At 50.4% G+C, this 26,047-nt stretch overlaps 7 protein-coding genes across 7 annotated transcripts; 4 read left to right on the forward strand and 3 right to left on the reverse strand.

Moving 5' to 3' along the window:
- The first annotated feature begins 8,588 nt into the window (after positions 1–8,588).
- On the forward strand, positions 8,589–10,225 carry BO88DRAFT_406870 (mitochondrial import receptor subunit). Its single transcript, XM_025707264.1, has 3 exons — positions 8,589–8,764; positions 8,873–9,011; positions 9,089–10,225. Exons 1-3 carry the CDS (start codon positions 8,614–8,616, stop codon positions 10,140–10,142), a joined length of 1,344 nt encoding a protein of 447 aa, XP_025560193.1. The 5' UTR covers positions 8,589–8,613; the 3' UTR covers positions 10,143–10,225.
- Positions 10,226–13,419: 3,194 nt separating this feature from the next.
- aspf4 (allergen Asp F4) lies at positions 13,420–15,055 on the reverse strand. The gene has a single exon (XM_025707265.1). The coding sequence runs from the start codon at positions 14,715–14,717 to the stop codon at positions 13,731–13,733; it is 987 nt and encodes a 328-aa protein (XP_025560194.1). The 5' UTR covers positions 14,718–15,055; the 3' UTR covers positions 13,420–13,730.
- Positions 15,056–17,099: 2,044 nt separating this feature from the next.
- BO88DRAFT_445613 (isocitrate lyase/PEP mutase family protein) lies at positions 17,100–18,445 on the reverse strand. Its single transcript, XM_025710226.1, has 2 exons — positions 18,085–18,445; positions 17,100–18,025 (listed from the first exon to the last, which is right to left on the reverse strand). The coding sequence occupies exons 1-2, from the start codon at positions 18,217–18,219 to the stop codon at positions 17,249–17,251; spliced, it is 912 nt and encodes a 303-aa protein (XP_025560195.1). The 5' UTR covers positions 18,220–18,445; the 3' UTR covers positions 17,100–17,248.
- A 362-nt stretch (positions 18,446–18,807) lies between these two features.
- Positions 18,808–20,872, forward strand: hosA (histone deacetylase HOS2). Its single transcript, XM_025707266.1, has one exon. The coding sequence runs from the start codon at positions 18,962–18,964 to the stop codon at positions 20,414–20,416; it is 1,455 nt and encodes a 484-aa protein (XP_025560196.1). The 5' UTR covers positions 18,808–18,961; the 3' UTR covers positions 20,417–20,872.
- Positions 20,873–20,894: 22 nt separating this feature from the next.
- Positions 20,895–22,369, reverse strand: ssuA (RNA polymerase II subunit A C-terminal domain phosphatase). Its single transcript, XM_025707267.1, has 2 exons — positions 22,279–22,369; positions 20,895–22,070 (listed from the first exon to the last, which is right to left on the reverse strand). Exon 2 carries the CDS (start codon positions 21,931–21,933, stop codon positions 21,037–21,039), a length of 897 nt encoding a protein of 298 aa, XP_025560197.1. The 5' UTR covers positions 21,934–22,070; positions 22,279–22,369; the 3' UTR covers positions 20,895–21,036.
- A 154-nt stretch (positions 22,370–22,523) lies between these two features.
- BO88DRAFT_406875 (nicotinamidase) lies at positions 22,524–23,840 on the forward strand. Its single transcript, XM_025707268.1, has 2 exons — positions 22,524–22,885; positions 22,942–23,840. The coding sequence occupies exons 1-2, from the start codon at positions 22,835–22,837 to the stop codon at positions 23,602–23,604; spliced, it is 714 nt and encodes a 237-aa protein (XP_025560198.1). The 5' UTR covers positions 22,524–22,834; the 3' UTR covers positions 23,605–23,840.
- A 742-nt stretch (positions 23,841–24,582) lies between these two features.
- Positions 24,583–25,837, forward strand: BO88DRAFT_406878 (GIG1 family protein). The gene is made up of 4 exons (XM_025707269.1): positions 24,583–24,709; positions 24,794–24,976; positions 25,072–25,256; positions 25,349–25,837. Exons 1-4 carry the CDS (start codon positions 24,625–24,627, stop codon positions 25,487–25,489), a joined length of 594 nt encoding a protein of 197 aa, XP_025560199.1. The 5' UTR covers positions 24,583–24,624; the 3' UTR covers positions 25,490–25,837.
- Positions 25,838–26,047: the final 210 nt, after the last annotated feature.

Raw genomic sequence — 26,047 nt, forward strand, 5'->3', positions numbered from 1 at the left:
TTGGAATAGAACACCATGCCGCATGGATGTGCACTGCAGCACATACATATGTGAGGGTCATTTAGACTTTCGGCTTGCTGCATGAGCCATGATCCTGGCGCATAACATACTGATGTACAGGGGTTGTTTCACGTTGACATCCCGATTGACAGCTTGCGACTCCGTGATATATTTGAAAACAGGGGACAAAATGGCGTTTGAGATTGAGCAGACGCGTCCCGAATGGCTTCTGCTTCAGTATCTTTGCCAAGAGTCAAAGTACCGAGATATTGCCGTGTCGTCTAGTTTTACCCCAACACCAGAGTAAACGAGGACCGGGATTTGGTTCACCGTTTTCTTTCAGAAGCGCCCTGTCCGCCCTTTTGCGGAGATGCCTTCCGAAGCAATTGAACAATGGCCCAGTAATCGGCGTGCAGACATTAATAATCTTGCAAGGCTAAGCAAAACCCTGCACTGGAACCAATGGAGAGTAGCCGAATCTTGACGTCAGTCGAAGAAGAAAAGGGCAGGTCCAAACAAAATTTTCTCCGACTAAGGTAGTGGGCGGAGTTCTCCGTACTGTGGAGTAGGTTTGACCGACATTGATAAAAATGGGATCCATGTTCCACGGTAAGGACGACTTTTCCATGCAGTAGACGTAGACGAGACCCTCTAGATAGATACTGCCCTTTTAGCCGCTTGAGATGTGCCTAAAGAGGCAAGACACCGCGAGGAAGAATGCCGAGAGAATTGTAACTGAGAATGAATCTATGTTGCCTATGTTATTGCCTTGCTTGAGGATTCGAGAAAACCGTAGCCAGCCGCCCGTGAGATCCGATCCCGCTGCGGGGTTCAACAGGGAGTAGTCGAACCATAAGGGTGCTATTGAAAATCGTGATCAACATGGGTCCTAAGACACGGTATCCAGAGCACCAAGTACTCCGTAGACTCCTACGCAACAACCCAGGACGGCAGTAATTTCAAGTGCTTATCCTGAAGGAGAAAAGGTAATACCATTCAGCCAACCGATAACCAACGGGGCTGTGTGGTGAAAAAGAGGCTGGGATAGAATTCTATGAGCAGTGGTTTCCCGCAACAGAGTTGGTGGGAACAAGTGGACCAGCCGTTGTAGTGAAACCGGCGGCGTCAAAGGCGGTGCTGCGACCGGCTGCTCACTAGAACAAAGTAGCAAGTTCGTATCATAATTAGTGGCCTTTTTAGTCCGAAATTAGCGACAAAGCGGGAACGATTGTTGAGAGTTTGAACAGCAACCTGGTGTGGGACGGACAGTGGACGAAGCACTGTGCGACGAGAGGAGCGGTGAACCATGGATTGCGACGGTTTCTGGAAGAGTCAGTACCATTCCACAGAGCGGAGAAATTCCCTGATGTTGATCTTCACTAGATATGTACGCCGCACGGAGTCCTGCCTGGGAAATTCCGATCTTGCCTACATCGGCGTGGGCAACCCCTCCTGCAGTCGGACTATTGAATATTGCAGACTGGGAGGCGTCACGGTGATTGTGATAGTCGAGGATGCAGTGAGATGCATAGTACCTGCATTAACGCATTTTCTGCGTTACATCCAATCCACTAACCTGCAGGGGAACCAAAACTTGAGGCGGGAAACTGTCCGGGATATACGACAACATTAGTTGGAGAGAACAAGAGAGAGTGTGTGAGAAAGGCGCGTAAGTATGACAAAGGCTCAATGAGTGTGGTGTATCATGTGTACCCATTCTCCACTTTGTGCACTATTATAGCAATCTGTCCAGGACTGCAGTTGGAGTTTGCCGAGGAGTTTGACGAAATTGGCGTGAATCACCCTGCCTCCGCACTGAGACCGGCCATTGATTGCTGCGATCCAGTTTTCACCACACCAACGGCGCGGAATGAACACCCCCAACAGTGGGGATCTCATTTCGTTCTCTTGGAACTGGGATCCACTCTGTCAACATCCTTTCTCCTTCTTGCCATGTGTTTTTCTTTTGGCCCTCTCTGTCCCCGTCGTCCCAAATGGATAAGAGCCATGTGACCTGACGGGAAATCAGGAAGTGGCAAAGACGGTGGGTGATATGACTGATCTGGATCATTCAGGGAACCTATACCTACTATGTAATAAGGAAAGGGAGAATGAACCATTTATCCACCGGAAGCGCGCGGGATCTCTTCTGCGTCAGGCGGCCATCACCACCAACCGGATAAAATTAGTAGATACAGTAGGACGCCGTAGTTCACGATGCTACTGCTAGGACTGGCAAAAAACCTGCCTTGTCTTTTCTCAAGTCTCAGTCAGTGGTCATGCATGCAGCGGCGCTAACAGCTGCACACTACGCCAAAGAAGTCAATCGTTGAGGACGACTTGACGCAGGCCGGGGTTGTTAGTAACTTAGTATCCTGTTAGGCGCCGGCCTATCTCTCTAGCGGCCGTGGGTAACGAAAATTGTCGGCGGAGAGACCAGCGACCGGGTCAAATCATCGACGCGAGAACGCAACCCGCATCTCGATGGATCGACCGATGAGTCGATGCAGCAATCGATTGACGTGCAGGATCATCGTTTCTCCCTTCCTGTTTACCGTGTCCTTCGCATCCCGGGCCACGTCCTATCTGCAGATGATCCGGCGTGACGCCGCGCATCCTCATTAGATACTTACTCATGAAGCGGGTGGTGCTAGTCCGGTTGCACGCCAGGGCTCCATTGGGCTAAGGGGGGGTGAGATTGGTGGATGTCTACTGGTTCAATTAATGAACTCATTCAGAATCAAATCAAGTCAAACCGGATTGGACCTGATGAGCGTTGCATTGCATAAGAGAGTACACCCCCAAGTCAGCTGGCGTGGGAGATTAGTTTCAATTAGTTCTCTCAAGCTGCAGGGACGGACGGGAAGATAGCGAGCCGGTCAGTGACCATTAATTGGGTGTATGGTACATGTACGGAGTTATAGGATTTGTGTAATAAGTAATAAGTAATTATGAAATGGTGAAGTCTAATAGTTATTGATCAGGGATGATAGGAGGGCAGCCTTACAGCAAGCAACAATCGCAAACCGCAACCTAACAGCCAAGACTAGGCAAGGGACATCAGCCACAATGGATGGAATGGATAGAATGGATGGTTGTCAGCCGAGATGTCCGTCAAATGGAAGAGCCCGGAATTAGCAGGTTCCAATCGCTTCCCGAGGCTCCCGTTCCTTGGGGAAAGGATGGATGGATGACAGACAGCTCTCCTTGAACTCAAACCGTTCAGGGCAGCACCCAAAAGTCTGAGAGCTCGGACAATACGAACGCAGGTACTTTACCTTTTCCTGACTTTCCTGCAAGGAGAAACGGGGTTTTCGTTGGCGGACGTAAACCCCGAAGATGCGATCCAATTGTGGGTGAGAGCGATGATGATCAACCCCTGAAACATCACTCCGGCGGCGGCCTGAGGACACGCCATCGAAGCTCTTCTCTTCTCAGTCTGTGTCTGTGTGGGTGTGGGTGTGGGTGTGTAGTAGTATCTTTAGGTTGCGGCTACCCCGTTGGCTGCGACAAACTTGCCGCCCTGTACAGATGAAACGACCTGTCATTCTTCCGTTATGATCGGATCACCACTGCCCTCCTTCCTTCTCTCCTTCCCCCTGAACAAGGCTGTAAGGGAAGGAAAGGGAAGAGTGTTTTCTCCAATCCCAATCATGGATCATGACTCCTCAGCTGTCTAGGTACTGACTGTCTCACCACTCTCAGCTATCCATGCTCGCAAAAAAGGACCAACTCACGGCTGAAACGGGAAGGCTGAAGGATGCAGGCGTCACTTGGGCTTGAGAACTACGGGATGTGTGGTGGCTTGGACTGGATGGATACAGGAAGAGGATAGGCCCGCAGGTCCCGACAATCTGGCTGGAGCTAGGATCTTCCCTCTTTTGGGGGGTGGGAAGGAAGTAAGTACATAGTACAGGAGGAGGGTGTCTGTGTGGTGGTCGTGAGGAATCAAATCACACGCATCCGAGTTTCAGACGGGCAGCGCAACAGCCGCGCATTTGACTTCGGATCATCCTGGAGGGTTCCTTATCGAACTTGCTAGACCTTGTCCCCTCTGGTGCTCTTCTCACGCTCTTAGCTCTCTTTCCCCCCTCAAAGGATCTACGAACTGGCACGTGTAGGCATGGCTGGACTAGCCCCCAAAGCTCGTAAGCCTATCAAACGCAGCTGCACATACTCAGGGATGAGGTTGCCTGGACACCATCCTGGTCGGGATGCGGAGTAAGCGCATCCTCTAACGGTGGCATTGATCCCTTCGATTGAGTCATAGATAGCAATGCTAACTCACTCACCATTACAAAGTGATTAACTCATGCCTGCTGCTGCTTCGTCAGTGTCCTCGTCCTCCCCCATGGTATTTTACGTAACCAAGCGAAATGGCACTAGCGTTTAGCTACAGTTGTAGTCACATGGGCGGCGTCTCGCCCAGAGGATTTTCTGTTTTCTTGTCTTTGCTGAAAAAGATGGACTGTCTTGCCCAGAAAGCAAAATCGGGAATGGTGAGAACAGAAGCCGCCAGAACGGGGTGTGTAGAGACGACTCCGTAGATAGTCAAGAGAGGGAGCGCGAGAGCGAAAGAGAGAGGACGATAAACGCTGGAGTGGGTCAGGAATGCTTGCTTGCCTTGTTCAATTTCGTGTTCACTTGTTCCCTCTCATTTTTCGCTTTGTGTCTTTCGTTTGTTCTTGTTCCTGTTCTTGCTCTTCTTCTTTCCTTCGATCCTGTTTCTCCTTCACTGCGTACTAAGTAGACTAACTTTTTTTCCCTCCCATTTCTTCCCGTCTATTTGTTCGGCTGTGACATTTTATCGCCCTTACAGACAACCCTTTGTTTCTGATTGAGACGCCCACCTAGCACCACCATCAGTCCACACCCCATCAAATAAGCTCCGATAATGCGCATGTTAATTAGACCTGCGGAACCCAAGAAAAAAAAAGGGGGAGGCAAAAAGTCTCAGCGGTGAAGGCCAGTCCCCGGCCGGAGTGGGACAACAGGAGCTTCTAGAAAATTTCCCTGGGATTTCCCATTGGGGCCTCAGCAGCAAAGGCATCCATCGAGAATCCATCTGGCAGCCCACCCGTACCGCACTAGTGTAAGGACGCGGTCAGATTCTGACGTAGTTCGTTTCCTCCTGTCCGGCCGGTGGATCTCAGCTGTTTCCCGACAGGGGAAAGGGAAGAGGAGAAAAAAAAAATAATTATGATTTATGATTTAATTTTAATTTTTTCTTTTTCCTTCTGATTATCCTGTCCCCATTATTATTTTTCATTATTATTATTCTACTTCTGGTTCAGCGCCAATCACCCCGGTTGGTCTTTTCTTCAAAAAATAAAAATAAAAAAAGGGCACAGAAAATTGAGGGAAGCTCTCAAGTATATATTAGACGCCCATCTGACCTCGTCCTCTTCAATCCTTTTGGTTTCATTCAACTTCAATCCTCTCAAACAACTCGCGTGCTACACTACACTATATCAACTACCACACTACTATTATTACTACTACTCCCTTCACACCACTACTACCATCACCACGCACACCACCCATTACCATCATCCACAACTACATCATCATGCCTTCCATCGGTGGCTCTACCTCTCAGTTCCCTCCTTGCCCTGGTCCCCCGCCAAAGGGTCCTCTTCCTCCGCTCCCCAAGTAAAAACAACGGGCAATTCACTTGATATGAACTTGACGACCGACAGACTCAGCCGGTTCAACCACAGCTCTTCCCACCAACTCCGCCAGGAACAGTGACAATGTGGGCAGGTTCGAGTCTCTCATGACATGGGAGTTGCACCTTTCGGCATATGGTTATCACGATTTCGTTTTTGGGACATTACACTATGGCTCTGCTCCTTTCCACTTATACCTTTTATTCGCATTCCTCAACAACCTTCGATTCGCCATCTTTCGGACTTTTCGACTACCACCGCCACACGGAAGCCTCTCCTGGGCCGGTCTTTAATTCTCCATACTATTCTCCGGGACCACGCGCAGGCGCTCTCTGCTCCCAATCTACAATGACGTTTTGACATTGCGGCATCGAATCGTTGCACTGCATCAGCTCACGCGGCTGTCGAGTGATCGGCAGATCCTATCGCACTGCAGGGGGGCCCGATTCGACAAGAGGGACCATGATGCTGTGACTCGCTATTGGTTCCCCACTCTCGGGCCATTTATCTCCAACCAGCCTTGTCAGCAACCGGACCCTGCAACACCAGGTGATGACGACAAGACTCGCGAGCATACGAGTTTCATGTGCAAGTTCGGGTGTTGCTCATCGGACCAACCCAATTGCAGCATGGATCGCACGATCCCCACCGATGTCAATGCGTTGTTCGGAAACCTTGGATTCCATTCGCACATGGGGTTCAAACAATTACTTAATCGGTTTTATTTCCTTTTCCAGTCATGTGTACCATCTTGATTGTTATCATCAACATTTGGGATTTGAGCTTTATCTGAAATCGACGGCATGTATAATAGACTTAATATACCCAGCGGCATTTCGCATTCTTGGCTGCGCTTTGACATTGCTAATGAGACTATCAAATTCTTTGACCATTTACTTCCTATCTTGCAATCTTAAAACAACGCATACTGTAGTACTGTAAGCATCTCATGATAACTGCATTGCAGCATTGCATGGTGCATTGCTTGAGTAACCTGTGTGACCGCGGGGAACTCCCCCTCTCTAAAGAAGATCGACAGGAAGCGCACACACACACAGGGCAACATTCAGCAGCGGAGTAACCACAGCGCAGCCCAGCAGGGATTCTGAATCAATAGCGCTGTGATCCCCCCTCCCCTTCTCTGTAGTACGGAGAACCTCCACCCACCTTTAGCGCCAGTCCCTGTCCCTCTTTTGGCGCATGTACCGCACTGAATTGAGTAATCAGATAGCGGCATTTGACAAGATTATGACTCGATCATACGGTGATCCAAGCGAGGGAAAATAAGGAAACAGAAGTCTTCCGCCTCTCCCGCAATTCCTTATCAGTTGTGTTGCAATATTGCTTTTTTCTTTACTTGATGCAATAGTTTCTGCGAGGTACGCACCCTGGCCTGCGCGGCCCGGGTGGCGCACCTGATACGACGGGCTCTACCGCAGGACTTAGTACTACTAAACAGGAACCGACTTGACTATCTATGTTAATAAGTGGTAATTGGTTGGATTGTTTGTGTGCCAAAGACCGGTTCTAAGGACCCCTCCTCCTCCTCCTACTCCTCACCCTCCCACCCAACTTAGGGAATCTAATCTCGTAACCGCCAAGCAAACCACATGCCATCTGCATTGCATATATGTAGGAAGCCAAGCGCATGCCATGGATGAATGGATAAATGGATGCGGGTAGCCTGACGATAAACAGAATGCTGATCAATGATAAGCTGGTAATTTATTCCCTCTCTCTATAGGTAGATTACTATGTATGTATGAGCTACTATCTACATACCTCATCCAGTTCAAGGACCGGCCCACCTGTGTGTGTGTGTCTGCCTAGTAGGACCAAGAAACCCGTGCCTTGATTGCCCGCTTTTCGATATAACGGGTATACGTGGCGGGGTGGAGGGTAGAGAGGTACCTAAGCTCCATAATCCTGCCCTGTTTCTGTTATTGTCTACCACGTTCTCTGAACCTTAGATGGTTTAGCACGAATGTCCGATCGCAGGTCAACTGACCCCGGATGTACCTGGAGCCCGTTATTACTTTTCAGTTATTTTTATTTATTTTGCTCACCATTAACCCGTAATGTAAGCAGGGACTGAGCGTTAGTTCATTAGGCCGATATCAAATCCCGGAATTGAGCATGTCATGCCATGTGCGGGATTGGATGGCAGAGATGGATGTGGTAAAATAAAATCTTACTTTCTTGTTGTAGTTATGGCGCTAAGTGGGTGTCATTCAACTTCTGCAGACATCTCTTGATTAATTCTGCGGGAGCCGGTAGATACTACTACACCACTAACCACTTAACTTAGTCGTTGACTACCTCTACTAGTAACGGCGTAAGTAGGTGTGGCTTGAGTGTCGCATATACTCCGGTCATTCAGTCTACTAGTACTTGGCTGAATAGTTACTAGTTAGCAAGTTAGTTATCTGACTACTTCCCTAGCTTCAAACTCCCAGGCCCTTCTCCTATCAACAATTACGATCGGGACGCGGATGCGAAGAAAATCACTCATACTTAGACCGATTAGTAGACTGATTCCCTCGCCGAAAAGGAGGGGTGGATGACACAAAGTGAAACCAAAACCCCCATGGAATTAATTTACTCAATGCCATCTCAACATACCCGATGACCCTACTTTGCGGCTTGTACTGTATCTGTTGCACTGGCCAGTCGCACCAACCAATTACTAGATCAGGTAGGATGATATCTACGTCCTGGCATACGTGGGATCGATCCACCATGCTTCTTCCTTCCCCGCTCCATATCGTGTACACTCTGTAGTAAGTAGATACTCCGTAAGATACGGAGTACATGATGCTGGAATGGTTGCCTGTCAGCCTCAGGCGACCAGTCTCGCCGCCCGGCGACGGAATCTCCACGTGATAGCACCGGTCCAACAACGCAACCTCCATCTGTCTGGCCATCGCCGCAACGACCGGAAAAGATGGTTCTGGAACTTCATATCTGGGGTCCGGCGTTTTCATTGCCGTCTATTGATGCGCAATGTCTCGCCGCTATTACGTATCTGTCCCTGACCGTGCCCAAGGACGCCTGGGTGCTCGTCGCAAGCAGTGATCCTTCCGTGTCGCCGACTTGTATGTTTATCTGAGTGGTTTATTCTCCGAATGCTAGTTTCTGGAGGGCCCCTGCTCTACGCTTGTGGGATTCATGACGCATTTGACTAATATCATTCAATTTCACAGGCGAACTACCTGCCCTCAAAAATGGCTCAACATGGGTGAGCAGGTTCCGCAATATCGTCGATTACCTCCGTCAGTATTCGAACGGCGACTGGGACCTGGATCAAGGTCTCGATGGGCTCGAAAAAGCAGATAACATTGCGTATGCTTTCCCACATTCCAGTACCTTGATATTAAAATCGATCAAGAGAAGAGATAGTTCTAACTGATCATCAACAGCTTCTCCGCCTTCCTTGAATCCCGCGCTCAATCCCTCCTCGACCTCTCCCTCTACGTCACCAGCCAAAACTACTACAACTGCACCTCTCCCTCCTACGGCGCCATCCTCCAATGGCCCAACCAATGGATCCTCCCTCCGAAACTTCACAGCGCCGCCAAAACCCGCACCGAACACCTCGGCCTCTCCTCCCTGGACATACAAGCCATCGAAGACCAACGGAAACGTGATCACTCCGCCGCCGTCGCAGCAGGCCAGATCCCCAAGAACCTCATTCCTCAGCCGCGCGACACTGTTTCATCCCTGATCGGCAAGACGGCGCAGCAGAACCAGTTCAAGCTGGAGGCGTTGACCGCGGAACTGTTCGAGCCGCTCGAGGAGATCCTCAACGGGAAGGGATACTTCCTGCACACTCGCGAGGACGGACCTACAAGTCTGGACTGTCTGGCGCTGGGATACCTGAGTCTGGCGCTTGTGCCGGAGCTACCTAACTCCTGGCTGAGGGATGCAATGCGCAGCAAGGCACCCCAGGTAACGGCGTATACGGAGCGAATGGTGAAGGAGATCTTCGGTGTTGTCGAGCTCGAACATGCTCTTCCTTCGGATGATACTAAGAGATCACGATCATCGATCCTGCCATGGCAGGCACCGCAACGGGCCCGGTTGGCTACGATTGGAAGCACGCTTTACAATACCCTTGCGGATGCGACGCCTATCTGGAAGGATATCCGCTTGAATAACCGGATGAAGGAGGCGATTGATGACAACGGGGAGCTGAGTGGGATTGAGCGTAGGACGATGTCGGCGTTTGCCGCCGCACAGTCAAAGGATGTGTGGTTGTCGGTTGGGTATGCGGTTGTGAGTGTTGCGGCGTTTGTTGGGTATCTTACGTTCCAACCGTCGATTCGCAAGGGTTGGACACAGACTGTTCAGCCTGTACACGAGGAGGGTGAGTTCGAGGTGGTAGACGAGGAAGGTGAAAGGGAAGGGAAAAAGGAGGAGGAATTAGATCTTGAAATGGACGCGATGAAGGTTTTGCGTGATCTTGATCTATAGTGTATATTAGATAGATTGTTTATTAAGTATTTTCCTCCAGTGTGGTGTAAGAGTAGCCAACCAGTTTCTTTCAAATCTTAAGATTTCAACATTCCCAGCGAAGCGTAGAGTATATTGTGTTAGTAGAAGCACAATCATCCCTACTCCTCCTACTCCTGCTCATATATATGATACCTATTCTAATTCTGGTAGTACTAGTATCCCGAGTGAAACACACCCACAACAGGATCCTTGAAAGACGGATTAAATTCCTAAGTAAAAGTTGGTATTGATATAGACTAGTGCGTATACTTCGTTAGTACTATCAGGTTACAGAAAGTAGTTCTGCTATTGTCATTGCTACTGTCTGTTAGGTGACATGAGGTGTGTGTTTGTGTGTTGTGATCTTTCTCTCTCTCTCTCTCTCTCTCTCTCTTCATTTGACGGGGATGTCGATGTGAGGTCCTATGGCGATAAGCGTATCTATGTGGTGGTGATAGATAGTAATGGTGTTAGTAATAGGGTGTAGATATGTCCACTTACTGCCACTTTGACTTCAAAATGAGACAGTATAGCTATACATTTAGCGTTATCCCTTATTCTCTTTATACAACGTAATACTGCGAGCATCACATCTCTTGGATCTATCCCCGTTTTCTAATCCCTAATCACCATATGTATGATTAAGCCCTGCCCGGTTCTAGTGGGGTACGTATATGCGGAGTGTCTCAATCCTACAATCCATGCTACTGTAGCGTGGTGCTTTCTTCCGAGACAGGGATACTGCACTCTGTTGGCTAGAACAAGGCCCCCAAGGCCCCCAACGAGAACAGATGTCTGATGTGAATGCTTCCCCTTTGGGTACATCCATATCAACATCGGACAGCGCCAATACAAACTGAAAGCCTCCCAGTTCAGAGCAGACACGTGTGAAAGAGTCACCTGGTATCAACAACCATCTCACCCACAGTCCCAACCAACAAGATCCTAGACACCTCAGCCGGTGTATGCCCACTATCATCACCAACACCGACACCCACACGCCTTGGGAAGAACATTAGTATCCACCCATACTGCAAGGATCGGCATTGGAAAGATAGCATAGCAAAAGAGAAGCGCTTTTATCTTCCTCAATCTGAACTGAAATGGCTGGTTCAGGATGACGCATTGCATCCGAACAATACAAGCCGCGACCATCGCCTGGAGAGCCACGACATACGCCTGGCCAAAGGGAAGGCAACGGACGATTTGAGGGATTGGAGTGAGGTTCATTATTATGAGGTATATATTCAAGACGACTACCCCGCTGAACAGGTAGGTGATGGTTTCTGCTGGGGAGATCATGGTGATGGAGGATGAAAGCAGAGATCGTGAGGGACTGACTCTTAGGAGATGAGAGAAGAATATGGGGTCCCTGTTATCCAACTACTTGTGTATTCAACTAGCGCTTGCTCGGGCCTCCAGCCTTGCAGGGAATATCTTCCGGGTACGAGCCGGGTGCATACTCGCACCACTTGTCAGATGAGGTTCACTGACTATGTGGAATTCGAATAGTGAACTTCCCAAGGTAGATTTGCACGCGCAGACCTCTCAGCCTGCCTCATGTGAGCCCTGACTAGCGATTCGGCGAATGGGTGCTAAGTGCCGTAGTGTGCAATGCGATACTACGCAGGTGAGACTCTGACAGGGTTAGATACCCTCTGGAATGGATTTATGGCCTAAACGTCTTGGCTAACGCATGTGTGGGTAGGTGAGGGGCACACAGCATCGCTACAGCAGTTCAATGATTGCTTTCCATCTTCCCCTCACTAAGAAATATAACAACCCTTTGTATACAAGCCAGGTATTCGTAAAGCCTGACTACCGTCGTGTCTGGTGGATATGGCCCAGTCCCAGTGCATGGTAAGGAAAGCAACTCTACAGTTCTCGTATAGGTAAGAGACAGGCAAGCACCATATCCATCTTCGGTTGATTCATCAACTAACCTGCAATGCCAACCCAGACATGACTACCCTGCTTTCTCCACGACCAGCACTCATCCACCGAAATGAAACCCTCGACATCCATCCCATTCTCCTTGACCATCTTATCTTCATTCTCATTGAATGTCAACTCCTATCGAATATTCGAATACCCAGAAGACCAATATAATAGCCAACAGCTCGATGTGCATCGACTACTCAACGCCGGGACGAACTTCACCGATAATGTGATAAAGTTCTGCTCCCATGACCAGGAATGTTTTGCTTTTGCAGCTTATCTCTATACTCAACGTGAAATGAACGAAGGAGGAAATTGTCTGAATTTTTAGTTCTGTCATTCGCAACTGGATTGGTTTGGAACATTCAATGGGGAATAGATGCTGTGCTGAATATAGTACAATCTCCTGCTGCGATGTTCAACACATGCAGCATATCTGTATCGTCTTTTTGTTTCTTGAGTTGAAATACAGGTTTTGTGTTCTATTGACACACTTTGAACATGTTATTTTTCAGCTAATAATAATACTAGGAGGCGTAGACTTATGCCATCCTTTCTGTGGGGACACCGTATGAAGATTTAACAATAGATGAAGAGATGCAACGCCTGGGAGAAAGACCTACAAGCTCCCCTCCCAAGAGCGTATCAGCCCTAATATTCTCATGCTAAACCTCCAGGACATACATACTATATGGACGTCAGAATAAAGTAAGTTACCAACCAGTGATCTCAACACCATACATTGAACTTAAGCTAGTTAATCCGCGTTATACCTGACAAATCGGCAATGACCTCCAAAAAGTTGCAATGATTTTGTTTGGTAGTCAGTCATTTCAAGTATTTCAAGTAGTTAGTTGGGTTGTATAATTCATTGGTAGTATGTGAATTAGCTTATACTCCAGCTCCTATCGTAGAATGCCCGGAGACTTTTCATGTTCATTGTGGAGTGTTGCAATGCGGAATGAGCACGATTTAATCTCATACATGAGAAAGAGAATGGAATGCTTGTCAACCTAGAGAATGGTTTTTTTGAGCCGATGGGCGGGTATAACTAATAAATAGATACCAGGTAGTTATTGTATCTCAAATTTAGAGTCTATGTTCGTTAGCTGCGCGGTGAACTCATTTGTTTTGGTTACTGTCATGTTTCTATCTGATTGCAAGCCGGGTCTGAAATACTACATAGGCACGGGGGAAAATGTACAGATAAGCGTGATGGTGATTGTATAGCCAGATGCAGCTTACCAATCAGAGTAACAGTTGAGAGAATATGTAGACTTAGGGTACTTTACAACTTTAGATATAAAGTAAAATACTAGTTATATGGTCACTTATGTAAAAACATGATTAAAGGATTTTAACTCAGAGTATAAAGTTACTCATAACTCAATAATCACGGTGGTATATGGATGTATGTACAATCGAACGTATCAAGCAAGCAGATCCTAGCAGCACGGCAAGGGTCGGACGTGCAATGTAACCCTCACTTCCAGCTGCGAGGGTCAGACCCCGAAGGACCCGGTGCAGGCCTGCACACACACAAAAACACCCTAACCCCAAGCCAAGTTTACCGAAGGGAATATTTGAAAAGAAATAGAGAAATCTGAACAAATCAATGACAAGACACATCTACTCGAAGTCGATGGTGACCTGGAGACGGACGGGGCCGGAGGCCAGGGAACCACCGATGCCATCGGCAGCAGCAAGGGCAGCCGTGTAGGCGTTGATGACACTGCTGGCCGACTTGGAGATACTGGAGCATCCACTGCCCTGGTGGTCGCAGATCTTCATACCCTGCACCTCCTGGTTGGCGTTCTGGGCCTGGATGGCAGACACGTCCCAGCCGGACCAGCCTTCGTTGCTAGTGTTACCGAAGTCGAATTCACCCCAGGTGCAGGAGTAGCCGCCGTACTCGTCGGTGGGGAGCTTGTCACCCTTGGCAGCACCCCAGCCACCCTGGGAGTCATCGTCGAAGGCGACGTAGCGAGAGGTACCGGGCTTGATGGTCAGGGTCAGAGCAGAGTTGCCGTACCAGCCGTTCAGACCTCCATCGGGTCCGATCTTGTTCCAGAAGACGACGGTCCAGTCGTCGGTCTCACTGCCGTCAATGCGGACGACGTGCTTGTACTGGCAGGCGTTCGAGGCGTCGACTTCGATGATGTTGCTACCCCAAGGGCTGCCGACATTGCCGGTGTAGTAGATGGCGTTGGTGGTGCGCTTGCTGACTGTGGACTTGCCAAAGCCGGCACGAGAGTAATCGCCGGACGAGAGGGTGTCGGTCCAGCTCGAGCAGGATCCACTAGCAGTGGCTGCGCCGGAAGAGCTGGAAGCAGAAGGAACCGCCGAGACGGAAGCAACGACGGAGGCGGCCACGGAGACAGTAGCGGCAGCTTCGACGGACACCTGAGTAGTGGCAGCCTCCGAGACAGTGGTAGCGGCGACACCGGACCACTCGTTGATCCAGGAGACCTTTTGACCGTCGATAGTAGCGACGACGACATCGCCGACGTCACGCTTGTCGTTGTGGTGGTGACGGCGTTCATGGCCGTGCATGCGAGCAGTAGCGGAGCCAGCCGTCAGAGCGGCCAGCAGGAGCATGGAGTTCTTGAGCTGCATGATGTTGGGTTGATGAACAATGAACTGAATGGGTATCACAGGTGTTGTATTGGAACAAAGCAACCGGTTTCAGGGTACACGATTGGTGAAAGAGAGTGAGTAGATTGGAAGAAATGAATGACGCGAGCAATACCAATAGGGAAGCTCAGCCTTGAAACAAACACACACAAAGGAGTGAGATGTGTACCCGAGAAGGAGAGCAAAGCAGTTGCAGAGCAGAGAGGGAGAGAGAGGGAGAGGAAGGGAAGAGCCGGGGGGAAAGAGGAGATAATAATAAGAAAAGCCAGAGGGGGGGAGGAGATGGAAAGGCCAGGCCCAGATCGTGGAAGGGGAGTTTCCCATTCAGTTCGTTACCATCGTTCCTTTCTTTCACTCTGCATGGTTTTTTCACTTTTCCCGCATCAAACGGTCCTCTTCGTATCAAGTTGGACCTGTAATTGGATTTCATTAAATTAAAAGGGGGTCGATCAGGGGAGTCACTTGGCTTTGGGGGCGATTGATTGGCTGAAGACGAGCATCGGTTCCTGAGCTTGCCGTTCGGATGCTGCAAAATGGCGTGTCATTGGTGGGATGGCCCCCACTTGGGGTCTAAACCCAAATCCTTCTTTCGTCTGCAAATACAGAGTACAGCATGGATACCTTGATATAGCATGGTTGGAACTCGATTTATTGACCCAGTGAACACAATAATTACCCACTTATATTCTACGTTCGGATAAGGCCCGACTGTTAGCATACCCATTTAGCAGGTAGTATAATGAACAACATCATCAGTCAATGGTAGATAGGATATGCTTTGTAGGTCGAGACTCGCAATCCCTGGAACCGCCCCGCCGATCGCGCCTGCCGTTGTACAATACCGTACGGTGCCTGGTACCTTACAGATGCACTCAGCACTTTGTGCTGCATCATGTTCAGGTACACACTCCAACAAGTCTACACCGTCTCTTGAGTTACTAGTGATGCTGAGATTCCCAGCATGGCAGCAATCCAGATGAAGTGAATTCCGTGGATCTCATCGCCTAACGATCGATCAGTGGACGCCTCACGATAGGGCGGGGTTTGATTAGATGCATGGAATTCAGTTGGAATGCTGCCCGATCGCAAGAATCCGACAGAGTAAATCGCACTGCTTATTGATACGTCATTTGAACCAATATTCTGCTGTTCAATCTAATTTCACCCATGAACAAGTCACTTCAACTTCAGTCATTGTTGCTTGGTCGAATCCCGGCCTTCCTGCCGGTTACCCAGGAACGAGCCAGCCCATCGCCACGTCAAGACCCACGTTGGACAGTGATTTGATCCGATGGACTGACAGTGGATGAATACAGGCCAGACCGTGAGATTGCACACCGTAAGACTGGAGCCTGCGTTCGGGTGGAAAGGCAAGGCAGGCAGTGACTTTTGCTCTCACTGCATCCACCTTGAATCGTTACGGTTACGGTAATTTTGGTATAGCTTCAGGTAAAAAAAGGCTTGCAGGACCCCTAAGGGTCCTGCTGTTTTGCCCACCAAACGACCCTGAATGCCACGGCTTAACCCCAATTTGACCCTGCCGCGGACCCTGATCAGGACCCCCAAAATCCAGGGACGGCGGCAACCGGAATTCCAAACATCCTGCGCAGCCATGGTCAGCATCCCCAAACAACAACACCAACAATCGAGTTTGGCTGTCTGTATCGAAATCACTGGTCATCCCATGGACCATCTGGCCAGCGGGTCACTAGAGTTTAGCACAGCGACAATTCGGTAATCTTCAGCCCGTGTCCGAGTCCACCCCAAATGTCATTGCCTGTTGTTGGCCCGTGACCGGCAAGTCTGGGTAACGATAGTCGCTTAATCCACCGAGAGGGTGCGACCTGCCAGGTTCTGGCCACCGAAAACTGGCTGGACTATCGAACGTTGTCTTGGATTTTATGGGAACTAGCTCTTGCACTCATGGGAGAGCGTTGTTCTATACCTCTTTATCTATACTACATTTTTCACATGTAAATAAATAGTGTTTCCCTGGGTCTCTGTCCCATGGATGCCGACGGAACCCCCTTCTCGGTTGGCAGGAATTGCTGACTTTCCAACAGTAAGCCACGTTCGGCCCTCAATATCAGCCGACCACTTCCTGAATGGGCTGAGAATCTCCTTTTCGGCCTGGGGGCCCTCTAAAATTAGAGGCCAGCTGCCCTGTTCGAGACGAGGAGCGGATACTATTCCTGTCGCGGAGAGCGACTCGTCAGCTTCAATTTGGGGCCCGATGATCCGGGGTGACTAAGCACCTCCTTTCGAATCCCGTGTGTTGACCCTATTAGGGTTAGACGATTGCCTATTTGGTACTCAGTCAGCACCATTCAGTTGCAACAATTAGTTTTGAGTTATCTATATTCTCATTATATCGCTATATCCTCGAGACGAACAGCCTCCATGTCTTACTGCACTCCGGGATCAGATCAAATGCAACATATTTACATCTATACAATTATGTGCTAAGCCTCAAGTAGGCCCCAAGGTATGTACTGCGCAAAGAAATCATCATACTACTTCAGGTCCACCCCTCCGTCGAAAGCAGCACCCCCCGCCTGTGCATCCACCTTCATACTCTCATCCAATCCACACACACGGAAGAGCATCTGTGGTGTCATCTCTTTGTCCAAGCCCGGAATACCATCCCTCTTCAGCTTCTCCATCGCCTCGCGCATTGCTGCAACGGCAGGTCCCAATGCCGCGAATGGGAAGATGATAATGCGGAAGCCCATCTCCTTGGCCTCGGCCGCTGAGATCGACGGCGTGGCCCCGTGCTCCACCATGTTCAGTAGCAACGGCCACCCCGCCAGGTCCTGAATCACTTGCCGGGCCATCTCCCTGGACGTAATCCCCTCGAGGAATCCTACATCCGCGCCTGCATCGCGCGCGGCCCGCAGTCTTGCGACGCTCTCCTCATAGCCGTGGGTTTGAAGGGAATCCGTCCGGGCGATCACAACGATATCACTACCAATCCGCTGGCGAGCCTGCACTGCGGCCCGGATCCGTGTTACGTAGGTGTCCCTGTCCACGAGAATCTTGCCGGCAAGATGTCCGCAGCGCTTCGTCTGAACCTGGTCCTCGAGGTGAAAGGCGGCGACTCCAGACCGCGAGTATTGCTCGGTCGTGCGCGCGACCATGATGGGGCCGCCGTAGCCGGTATCTGCGTCGGCAATTACGGGAGTGCTAGGGGAGATGTTGGAGATCATTTCGGCGTTGGCGCGCATGTCGTTGAGAGTGCAGATGCCCAAGTCTGCTTGGCCGTGAACCGAGGCAGCGGTACCGGCACCGGTCTGTATGGAGGGATGAGCCGGTTGAATAATATTCAAAGATAGTGACATTCGCCACTTACCATGTACAGAGCGTCGAAGCCCGCGGAAAGGGCGACACGAGCTGACAGACCATCGTAGACTCCGGGGGCGACAATGAAGGAGTCAGGGTTCTCCAAAGCCAGTCGCAGGGTGGTCGCTGCAGTTACCATAGGCATGATGGCGGTTTGTAAAAGAAATGTCGGTCAAGAATGACAACGTTCTATGGAGTTGTGAAGGGTGTGCCGATGACGTCGAGACTCGTTGCTGTCGAGAGGAGGTGCTGGTGGCTTTATAGATTTGGACTCGGCGTGGGCTGACAGTTATCGCCTCCCGCAATCGCTGCAAGTATTGATTTATCTGTGATCTAGACGCCTCCTTTTGCCTCCGAGTCTGCGATGGAAGGAGAATTTAAAGGTGAAGCCATGGGAGCCCACCCGACATCGGCGGAGGTTAGGTAATCCCTCGGGGATGGTTCGGGATTTGAGCATGACTCGGTAGTAGCCGATGCTGTCAAGTTTGCTGCAGATCGTTGAATCATCTATGCTACATAGTATGCGAATAGTTTATTATCACGAATTGGTGCTATCCTTCTAAATAGTTAAAAGTATTCTTCCGAGCCCTATTACTATATCATATTCTCCCATACTTCGTAGTGCTGAGCTTATATCGCGGGCTGCAGGGTTTCCAATCCGTGGCCAACCAGCGCAGGTGATCGTCGGCTTTTTCTGCCGCGAACTCGAACTCCAAACTGCACTTCCGTTTCTCTTCGGCTCTTCTTCTCCCCGCCACGTCCATTTCGCCTCCACATCCACTCTCCGCGCATGCCAGCATGATCTGAACTCTGAAGCGCCTATTCTTCGTCTCCGATCGGTCCCCCTCGACTCTATTTCCTCACGCAGCCCTCCGATATCGATCCTCATGGCCCGCTCCGCCATTGTCCAAGAATACGCCCCTCCGTCCTCCGCACCCACCTTCTCCGTCGACCGCAAAGTCACCCACGAACGCCAACAAAATGGCATCTCTCGCCCCAATGGATATCGCGTCTCCTGGCATGCCAATCCCGCCGTCGAACCTCATCACTTTGGCCAGTCCCATCCCATGAAGCCATGGCGTCTGACCCTCACCAAGCAGCTGGTCATGGCCTACGGTATGCACCATGCGATGGACCTCTACCTGGCGCGCGCAGCCACCTACGAAGAGCTGGCCGACTTCCACAAATCAGACTATCTCGATTTCCTCAAGCAAGTTGTCCCCGGCGACATGGAGAACCCTGAACAGAGCGAAAACATTGCGCGCTTCAACTTCGGTGATGACTGCCCCATTTTCGACGGCCTCTACAACTACTGCTCCCTCTACGCCGGCGGCACCATCGACGCAGCCCGCAAGCTCTGCAACAACCAGTCGGAGATTGCAGTAAACTGGTCCGGTGGCCTACATCACGCCAAAAAGGCCGAAGCCAGCGGCTTCTGCTACATTAACGACATCGTCCTCGGTATCCTGCAGCTCCTCCGCCTGCACCCGCGTGTCATGTACATCGACATCGACGTCCACCACGGCGACGGCGTCGAACAAGCTTTCTGGTCCACCGACCGCGTCCTCACCGTCTCCTTCCACAAATATGACAAGGATAACTTCTTCCCCGGCACCGGTGGCCTCGACAGCACGGGGCCCACCCATCCCCTCAACCCAGGCGCCCACCACTCCGTCAACGTCCCCCTCCACGACGGCATCGACGACGAATCCTACATCCAACTCTTCCGCGACGTCGTCGGCTCCTGCGTCGAAGTCTACCGCCCCGGCGCCATCGTCCTTCAATGCGGTGCCGACTCCCTCGGCTGCGACCGTCTCGGCTGCTTCAACCTCAACGTCGCCGCCCACGGCGCCTGCGTCGCCTTCGTCAAAACCTTTAACCTCCCACTCCTCGTCGTCGGCGGTGGCGGCTACACCCCGCGCAATGTCTCCCGAGCCTGGGCCCACGAAACCTCCATCCTCATCGACGCCCAGGATACCATCGACCCTCACATCCCCGAAACCGTCACCTTCCGCAACCACTTCGGCCCTGACTTCTCCCTTTTCCCACCCCTCTCGGAAATGCGCAAGCTCGAGAACAAGAACCCTCGCACTTACCTCGCCGGCTTGCTTCAATCCATCCGCGAACAGCTTCGATATATCCAAGGTGCTCCGAGCGTGCAAATGAGCTTCATTCCTCCGGATATCCTCGGTCTTCGCGAAGACACCGAGAAGGAAATCGAAGAAGAGACAGCCATGATGGATGAGGAACGCGAAGAACGATCTGGCGGTGGTAGCTTAGGAAAGTCGAGTCGACGGAGAGATTTGGAGAGAGGTGCTGGGCAGCGGGGGGAGCTTTTCTGATACCCACCTTCTTCATGCACTCTCTTTCTCTTTAATACCGGTGTCTGTCTCGCATTTTCTTCGTCGGGTTTGTTTCTGGAGTTGGTGGGGAACTGGAATCTATTGGGCCGGATGATGGCGTTTTCTTTTCTTCATTTGTCTAAAACTCATTATAATTGCGTTGTTTACTTGTATCTTTGGGTGGTGTGTGCTGGTTGTTATAGAAAGTATACATCTGTATTAGAGGGATGAGGAGGGGGTGGTGGTGATATGATATTGTCCTGTATAATACATATGCTAGAAATGTCTTTAGAAAAGGATAAGAAACATCAGGACATATCATGGGTATTGTTGTATGGTTGTATTTGAATGATGTTAAGTGGAGTTATTCAATAGTCAATCCTTACTGGGGCGAGGATGTGGAATTAGAAGCAGCAGGTAGACTACAAGGTGCAAGAAATAGTTATTACATAGAGGAGAAATACTAAGTATTTGAAAGGTCTGATAGTATTCAATTACTCTTTAAGATGAAACATTATCTGAATCTGATATAGATCTAACAGATCTAGGATTCAATCATATCAAAGCCGACGCCAACTGAATGCATACGCATCGTTTAAACTTAAGCTCAGGCTGACTGACTATAGCCAAGCGAGCGTCCACAAAGCCGGCAAATGAGGCCATTTTTCCTGCCACTCAGCAAGGATATCAGGCACGCGAGCATCGAAATTCCGTCTCGCCTCACCGACTCCATTCTCCCATCCATCGGCACCACTGGTCTTTCTCTCCTGCGAAGCAGCCTCATTTAACCGATTTGCTAGATCCAAGATAGCCTTGCCTCCTACTAACGCCTCTTCGTGATTATCCTTGATATCCACGTTGAAGACATGCACGGGGCGGTTCAAAGGTGACCCCTTATTCATGAGATCGTCTACCACGGCATCCCAGCACCGCTCTTCACAAGTGATGATTACATCGACGACGCCGCCTTCAGTACCTAGGGCGCCCTTATCGCCCTTCGAGACGTGCTCGACGCGCGGCTGTCCCGGCACCCAGTCCTGGAAGCGCTCCGGGCCCCATTTCAGGTTACGGTTGCGCTCGAGCATGTTCAGGAGACCGTTGTTGCGGTACAGACGCTCGTCTTTGGAGAGCAGCTCGTCGTACATTTGGGAGTAAGAAGTTGTGTTGAAGTTGTAGACGTTGGGTTGGGTGATAGAGGGTCCGGGCAGTCGGACTAGAGAGCCCGTCCCGAAGGAAATTACAGGGAAGGGGCTCGACGCTGTGGAGAGCCGGAGGTGGGCTTCCATGGAGCGGTTTTGGTTGGAGGCGCATACGGTGCAGAAACGGAGTTTATAGGAGGATGATGAGGACTCCGATTCTGCGACTGCGTTGTTGATGGCCTCGTTCGGCGTGGAGGTGGGTTGAGGTTGGGTTGTTGTTGTTGGTGTGCCCATGGCTTCTGGGGGAGGTGGGGGTGGTGGTGGAGGGGAGGGAGCGGTCGCAGTGCCTGCACTGGACAGTCGGGGGTCGTAGGCCATGATGAGGAGTGTGATAGCCGCGTTTGGTGTGACCGTAGGTTAGGTTTAGGTGGTGTGTGGTGAATTCGGTAAGTGATCGTTGGGGGGTATCAAGGAGGCTGGAAGGTGTGTTGTTCACTAGTTGGGCCCTGTAATGACTACTGACAATTAGAATCCGCGGCAGAAACAAATTCAATGGTAGTGACAAAGAAGTATAGTGTAAGGGGTGCAGGATTCAGTTAAAAGTTGCGTAAGTAATTAAAGTTTGTCCGCATAATGTGCTAAGACAGCTCCAATATATAAAGATTTCATCATGCTGCGGGGAGAATTGGGATTGGACTAGATGGGTGCATTGCATATACATACCTTAGAAAAGCCTCGCATCATCTGCAATTCATTTACGCTGGTTCTACTGGGTGTGGGATGGATGTTGTTGATGAAGGGCCGCAGCCCTGAGTTGACAAAGTGAAGAAGTTTGTGTCGGCGGATTTCGCGCGCCTTTTGTGGTCATGTGCGCTGACTAAGCCGCGTGATGCTCACTATGCCCGATTGGGACAGCTTGAGCATGGATGGCGATGGAGGCTGGGCATTTCTCTTGACTGAGAGTCGGGCTTGGCTTTGTTCTTATGGAGTAGATTGAACTCTTCCTGCATCTTAAAGGTCGCCAAGTTGACTGAGAGGAGCATCAACATGGTATTTATCGACATGATCCTTCCCAGATGATTACTTCGTATCATCGAGCGGGGTCTAAGAACTAGTCCGGCCGTATGTTACGATAATAGCTGCCTACAGTTCCTCTGACGTCCCTCAAAGCGACACTACCTACCTGTCTGCATACATATCACAAAAGACAGACCTAACCACTTCAAACGGTGCTCAAAACTGACAAAGATCACGTTAGCGTTAACTACCACCATCCAAGATGAAAGCAGCCTTGATAGTTGTCGACATGCAAGAGGACTTTTGCCCTCCAGTCCGTACCCTCCCCAACCCTCAACTACACAGCTCTATACTAACAAACCCAACCAGAACGGCTCCCTCGCTGTCAACGAAGCCCGCACCCTCGCCCCAACAATCAACACCCTCCTCTCAAACCCAGGCTTTACCCTCCGCATCGCATCCCAAGACAGCCACCCACCAAACCACATCTCCTTCGCCCCGAACCACCCCCCGCCCAACAACCTCCCCTTCGAGCACTTCATCGAGATGAGCAACCCCGCAGCAGGCAAGGAAACCGAGACCAAGCCTCAACGGCTCTGGCCCGTCCACTGCGTAGAGGGCACCAAAGGCGCGGAAATCATCCCGGAAATCGACACCAAGAACATCGACCTCTACGTGCGAAAGGGCATGGATGCGCGGGTGGAGATGTACTCGGCGTTTGCGGATGCGTTTGGGAACCTCGATGCGGAGGTGAATCGGTCGTCGGTGGATGTGCATTTGAAGGGGGCATTGGAGGAAAAGGGCATTACGGATGTGTTTTGTGTGGGTGTTGCTGGGGATTATTGTGTTAAGTGCACGGCGATTGATGCTGCGAGGGCTGGGTTGAGGAGTTATCTTGTTGAGGATGCGGTTAGGTGTGTTGATCCGGGGGTGGGGTGGGAGGAGGCCAAGAGGGAGTTGAGGGAGGCCGGGGTGCTGGTGGTTAGGTCGGATGGGCCGGAGGTTGGGGGGTTGTTAACTGGGGTGGTGTAGGGGTTGTTTGTTAGTTGATGATTATGTGTATATGTGTATATGGGATGTGATGGTGGTTGCGAGATGGGTGGCATGCTTGACGTGCATGCTGTATGTATGTGGTGTGCTTGTGCAGGTGTATACCTGGAGTGAGCATCGCAGCTCTGTACGGGGTAGGGATTGAGCTATAGATAGATCAAGATATGCCAAGTCGTACTATAAATGATTTAGTGGATCTAGATACATGGCCTATAATAGTGACTCTAAGACATGTTTCATCTGTAGCTGCACAATAAAAGAAATAAGTATAGGCTAGATACAAAGAAAGGACCGTGGATAGCGACAAGTTCAACCCTGGCAGAACAATCTGACAGGTCTCCACAGTGGAGTTGGGGCGGACGTTTGCAACGGCTTCTAGAGATCACCGGCTGTTCAGAACTCAGAGAAATGGGAAAGCCAAAATCACTTTCAGATGTATGGAGAATCTGACGATATACGCGTTGGCTTATATTATTCCATCGCGTTCGATTTAATTAGCTACTATCCTTTCCCCCTCTCCTTAATAACATGACCGTCAATCCCTTCTGGAATGGGCAGCGGGGCGTCGCGGCATCCCCATACTTTCAATAATCAATAACTCATCGCCACCGCATCCGGAACCGGTCACCGTTCATAATATCAGCTCTTACAGCTCGATTCGGGTCGGTGCTTTTTCTGTTCTTTTCTTGCTTCTTTTTTTCCTTTTCACCGGGTCGTTGTGTCTTACCTGCTGCTTGTCTTATACATTGGGTGCTGTCCGCCATATAGACTCGAACGTTCTTCCTCCTGCCACCGCTCGTCTCTCGATAGAGTCAGACCGTTGCTATGTCGTCCGCTGCAACCTACACAACCTTTCACGAGGGACTCAGGTCTCCGGATGTCAAAGCCTCGACCAAGATACTCAGTCCGACAACCAGCCTTGCTCCAAAGACCTTACCGTACTGGCTTGTCAATGTTCCCCGCTCGCAATGGACAGCAGAATGTCCCAGCTATCTACGCGACATGTCGCAGAAAAACATCGAGGTGCTTTCGACCCCTGACGAGCAGTACCGAAGACAGGGATGGGAGCTAGTCAAGGAGATAGTTCGTATGTTCGACCAAATGAAACCGTGCGTCAGGGGGGAAAGGACGTGGTCCGTGAGTGAGTGGTCCGCTAATAGGTGATGGACAGGGTCCAACCAGATCGATCGGTTTCAGCGTCTTCCTAGCGATTTGAGGAGGTATCTTGAGTACAAGGAGCAGATTGTCGCGGAGTATGGATCGATCATGCGGTTTGTCGTGAAGGAACGGCTTCGCTGGGGAGAAGGGACGGCGGATGATCTGAAGCCTAAGGGGCGGCCGTTTGAATATGATGGTTCGTATTCAATGTTCTCTTTCTTCTCGTTCATCGGATGAGACTTGGGCTGCCTGCGAGTCGAGATAAGTGCTAAGCATGATTGTGAGGGCTAGAGGATATCCGCATTCTTTACAATGACTGGCCGTATGGAGTCGAGGAAGGCATCGTTCACTTGGTGGTGTGGACAAAGTTCGAGCTGGAGGATGATCCAGTCACGGATGACCTGACGCCACGCGCACGACAGGAGATTGAGGAGTATGTGCAACGGACGTTTCTCTCACGGATGCCAGCCGATCAGGTATGTATTGATTAGAATGTTGGAAGGAATGCGCCAGGAAGCGGTGGTGGCGATGGGTGATGCTTTTGTTCATGATACTAATACGAGGGTAGGTCATCTGGTTCAAGAACTGGAAGTCATTAAAGTCAGTGCATGCCGTGGAGCACTTCCATGTCATGCTGCACCATCCCGATGCGGAATTTCTACGGGAGATCACAGGAGGGGATGCTCCGCTGAAACGACAGTCGGCATGAGTAGATACTAGAGATGGATTGATTTAGTTGATGGTTAAGGGTTAATCCGGCATAGAGATAGACGAGATGGGTAGATGGGTCCCTCAGACTATGATCTGAAGGAAATAATAATAACCACCAACCATTATAGGAGGCCGAGGAGGTGATCATCGGCATTGCTTGATGCTTGAAACATGAGAAGAAAAGATATGAAAAAGAAAAGCAAAGCGATGGGCTGTCATCCGTCATCCCCACTGCCAAGCCTGTGTGCCCCTCTTGATCGCGAGTCCAGTGGGAAATTTTGAACGGCGATCGGGAGTTGGAAGGTGGTTGCGGTCTGTAGCATAAGAACCGGCGAGGAAAGAGTAGATATCATATACTTATAAGCCTTCAGGAAGATGCCGTGTCACCAACCAAGAGTACTATATATTATACACAGTTATACACTGGAGGCGAGAAGAGCCACCGTGGAAAGAAAAGCCCTCAGGCAAATCCGAATCAAGGCACTTTCCCATCAACGTCATTCAGCTCCAGTTTCAGTAGCAATCATCCATCCGGATTCCCTCACACTCACCGTCT

This window comes from Aspergillus vadensis (genome assembly GCF_003184925.1).
Source record: "Aspergillus vadensis CBS 113365 unplaced genomic scaffold BO88scaffold_21, whole genome shotgun sequence".
Lineage (NCBI taxonomy): Eukaryota > Fungi > Ascomycota > Eurotiomycetes > Eurotiales > Aspergillaceae > Aspergillus > Aspergillus vadensis.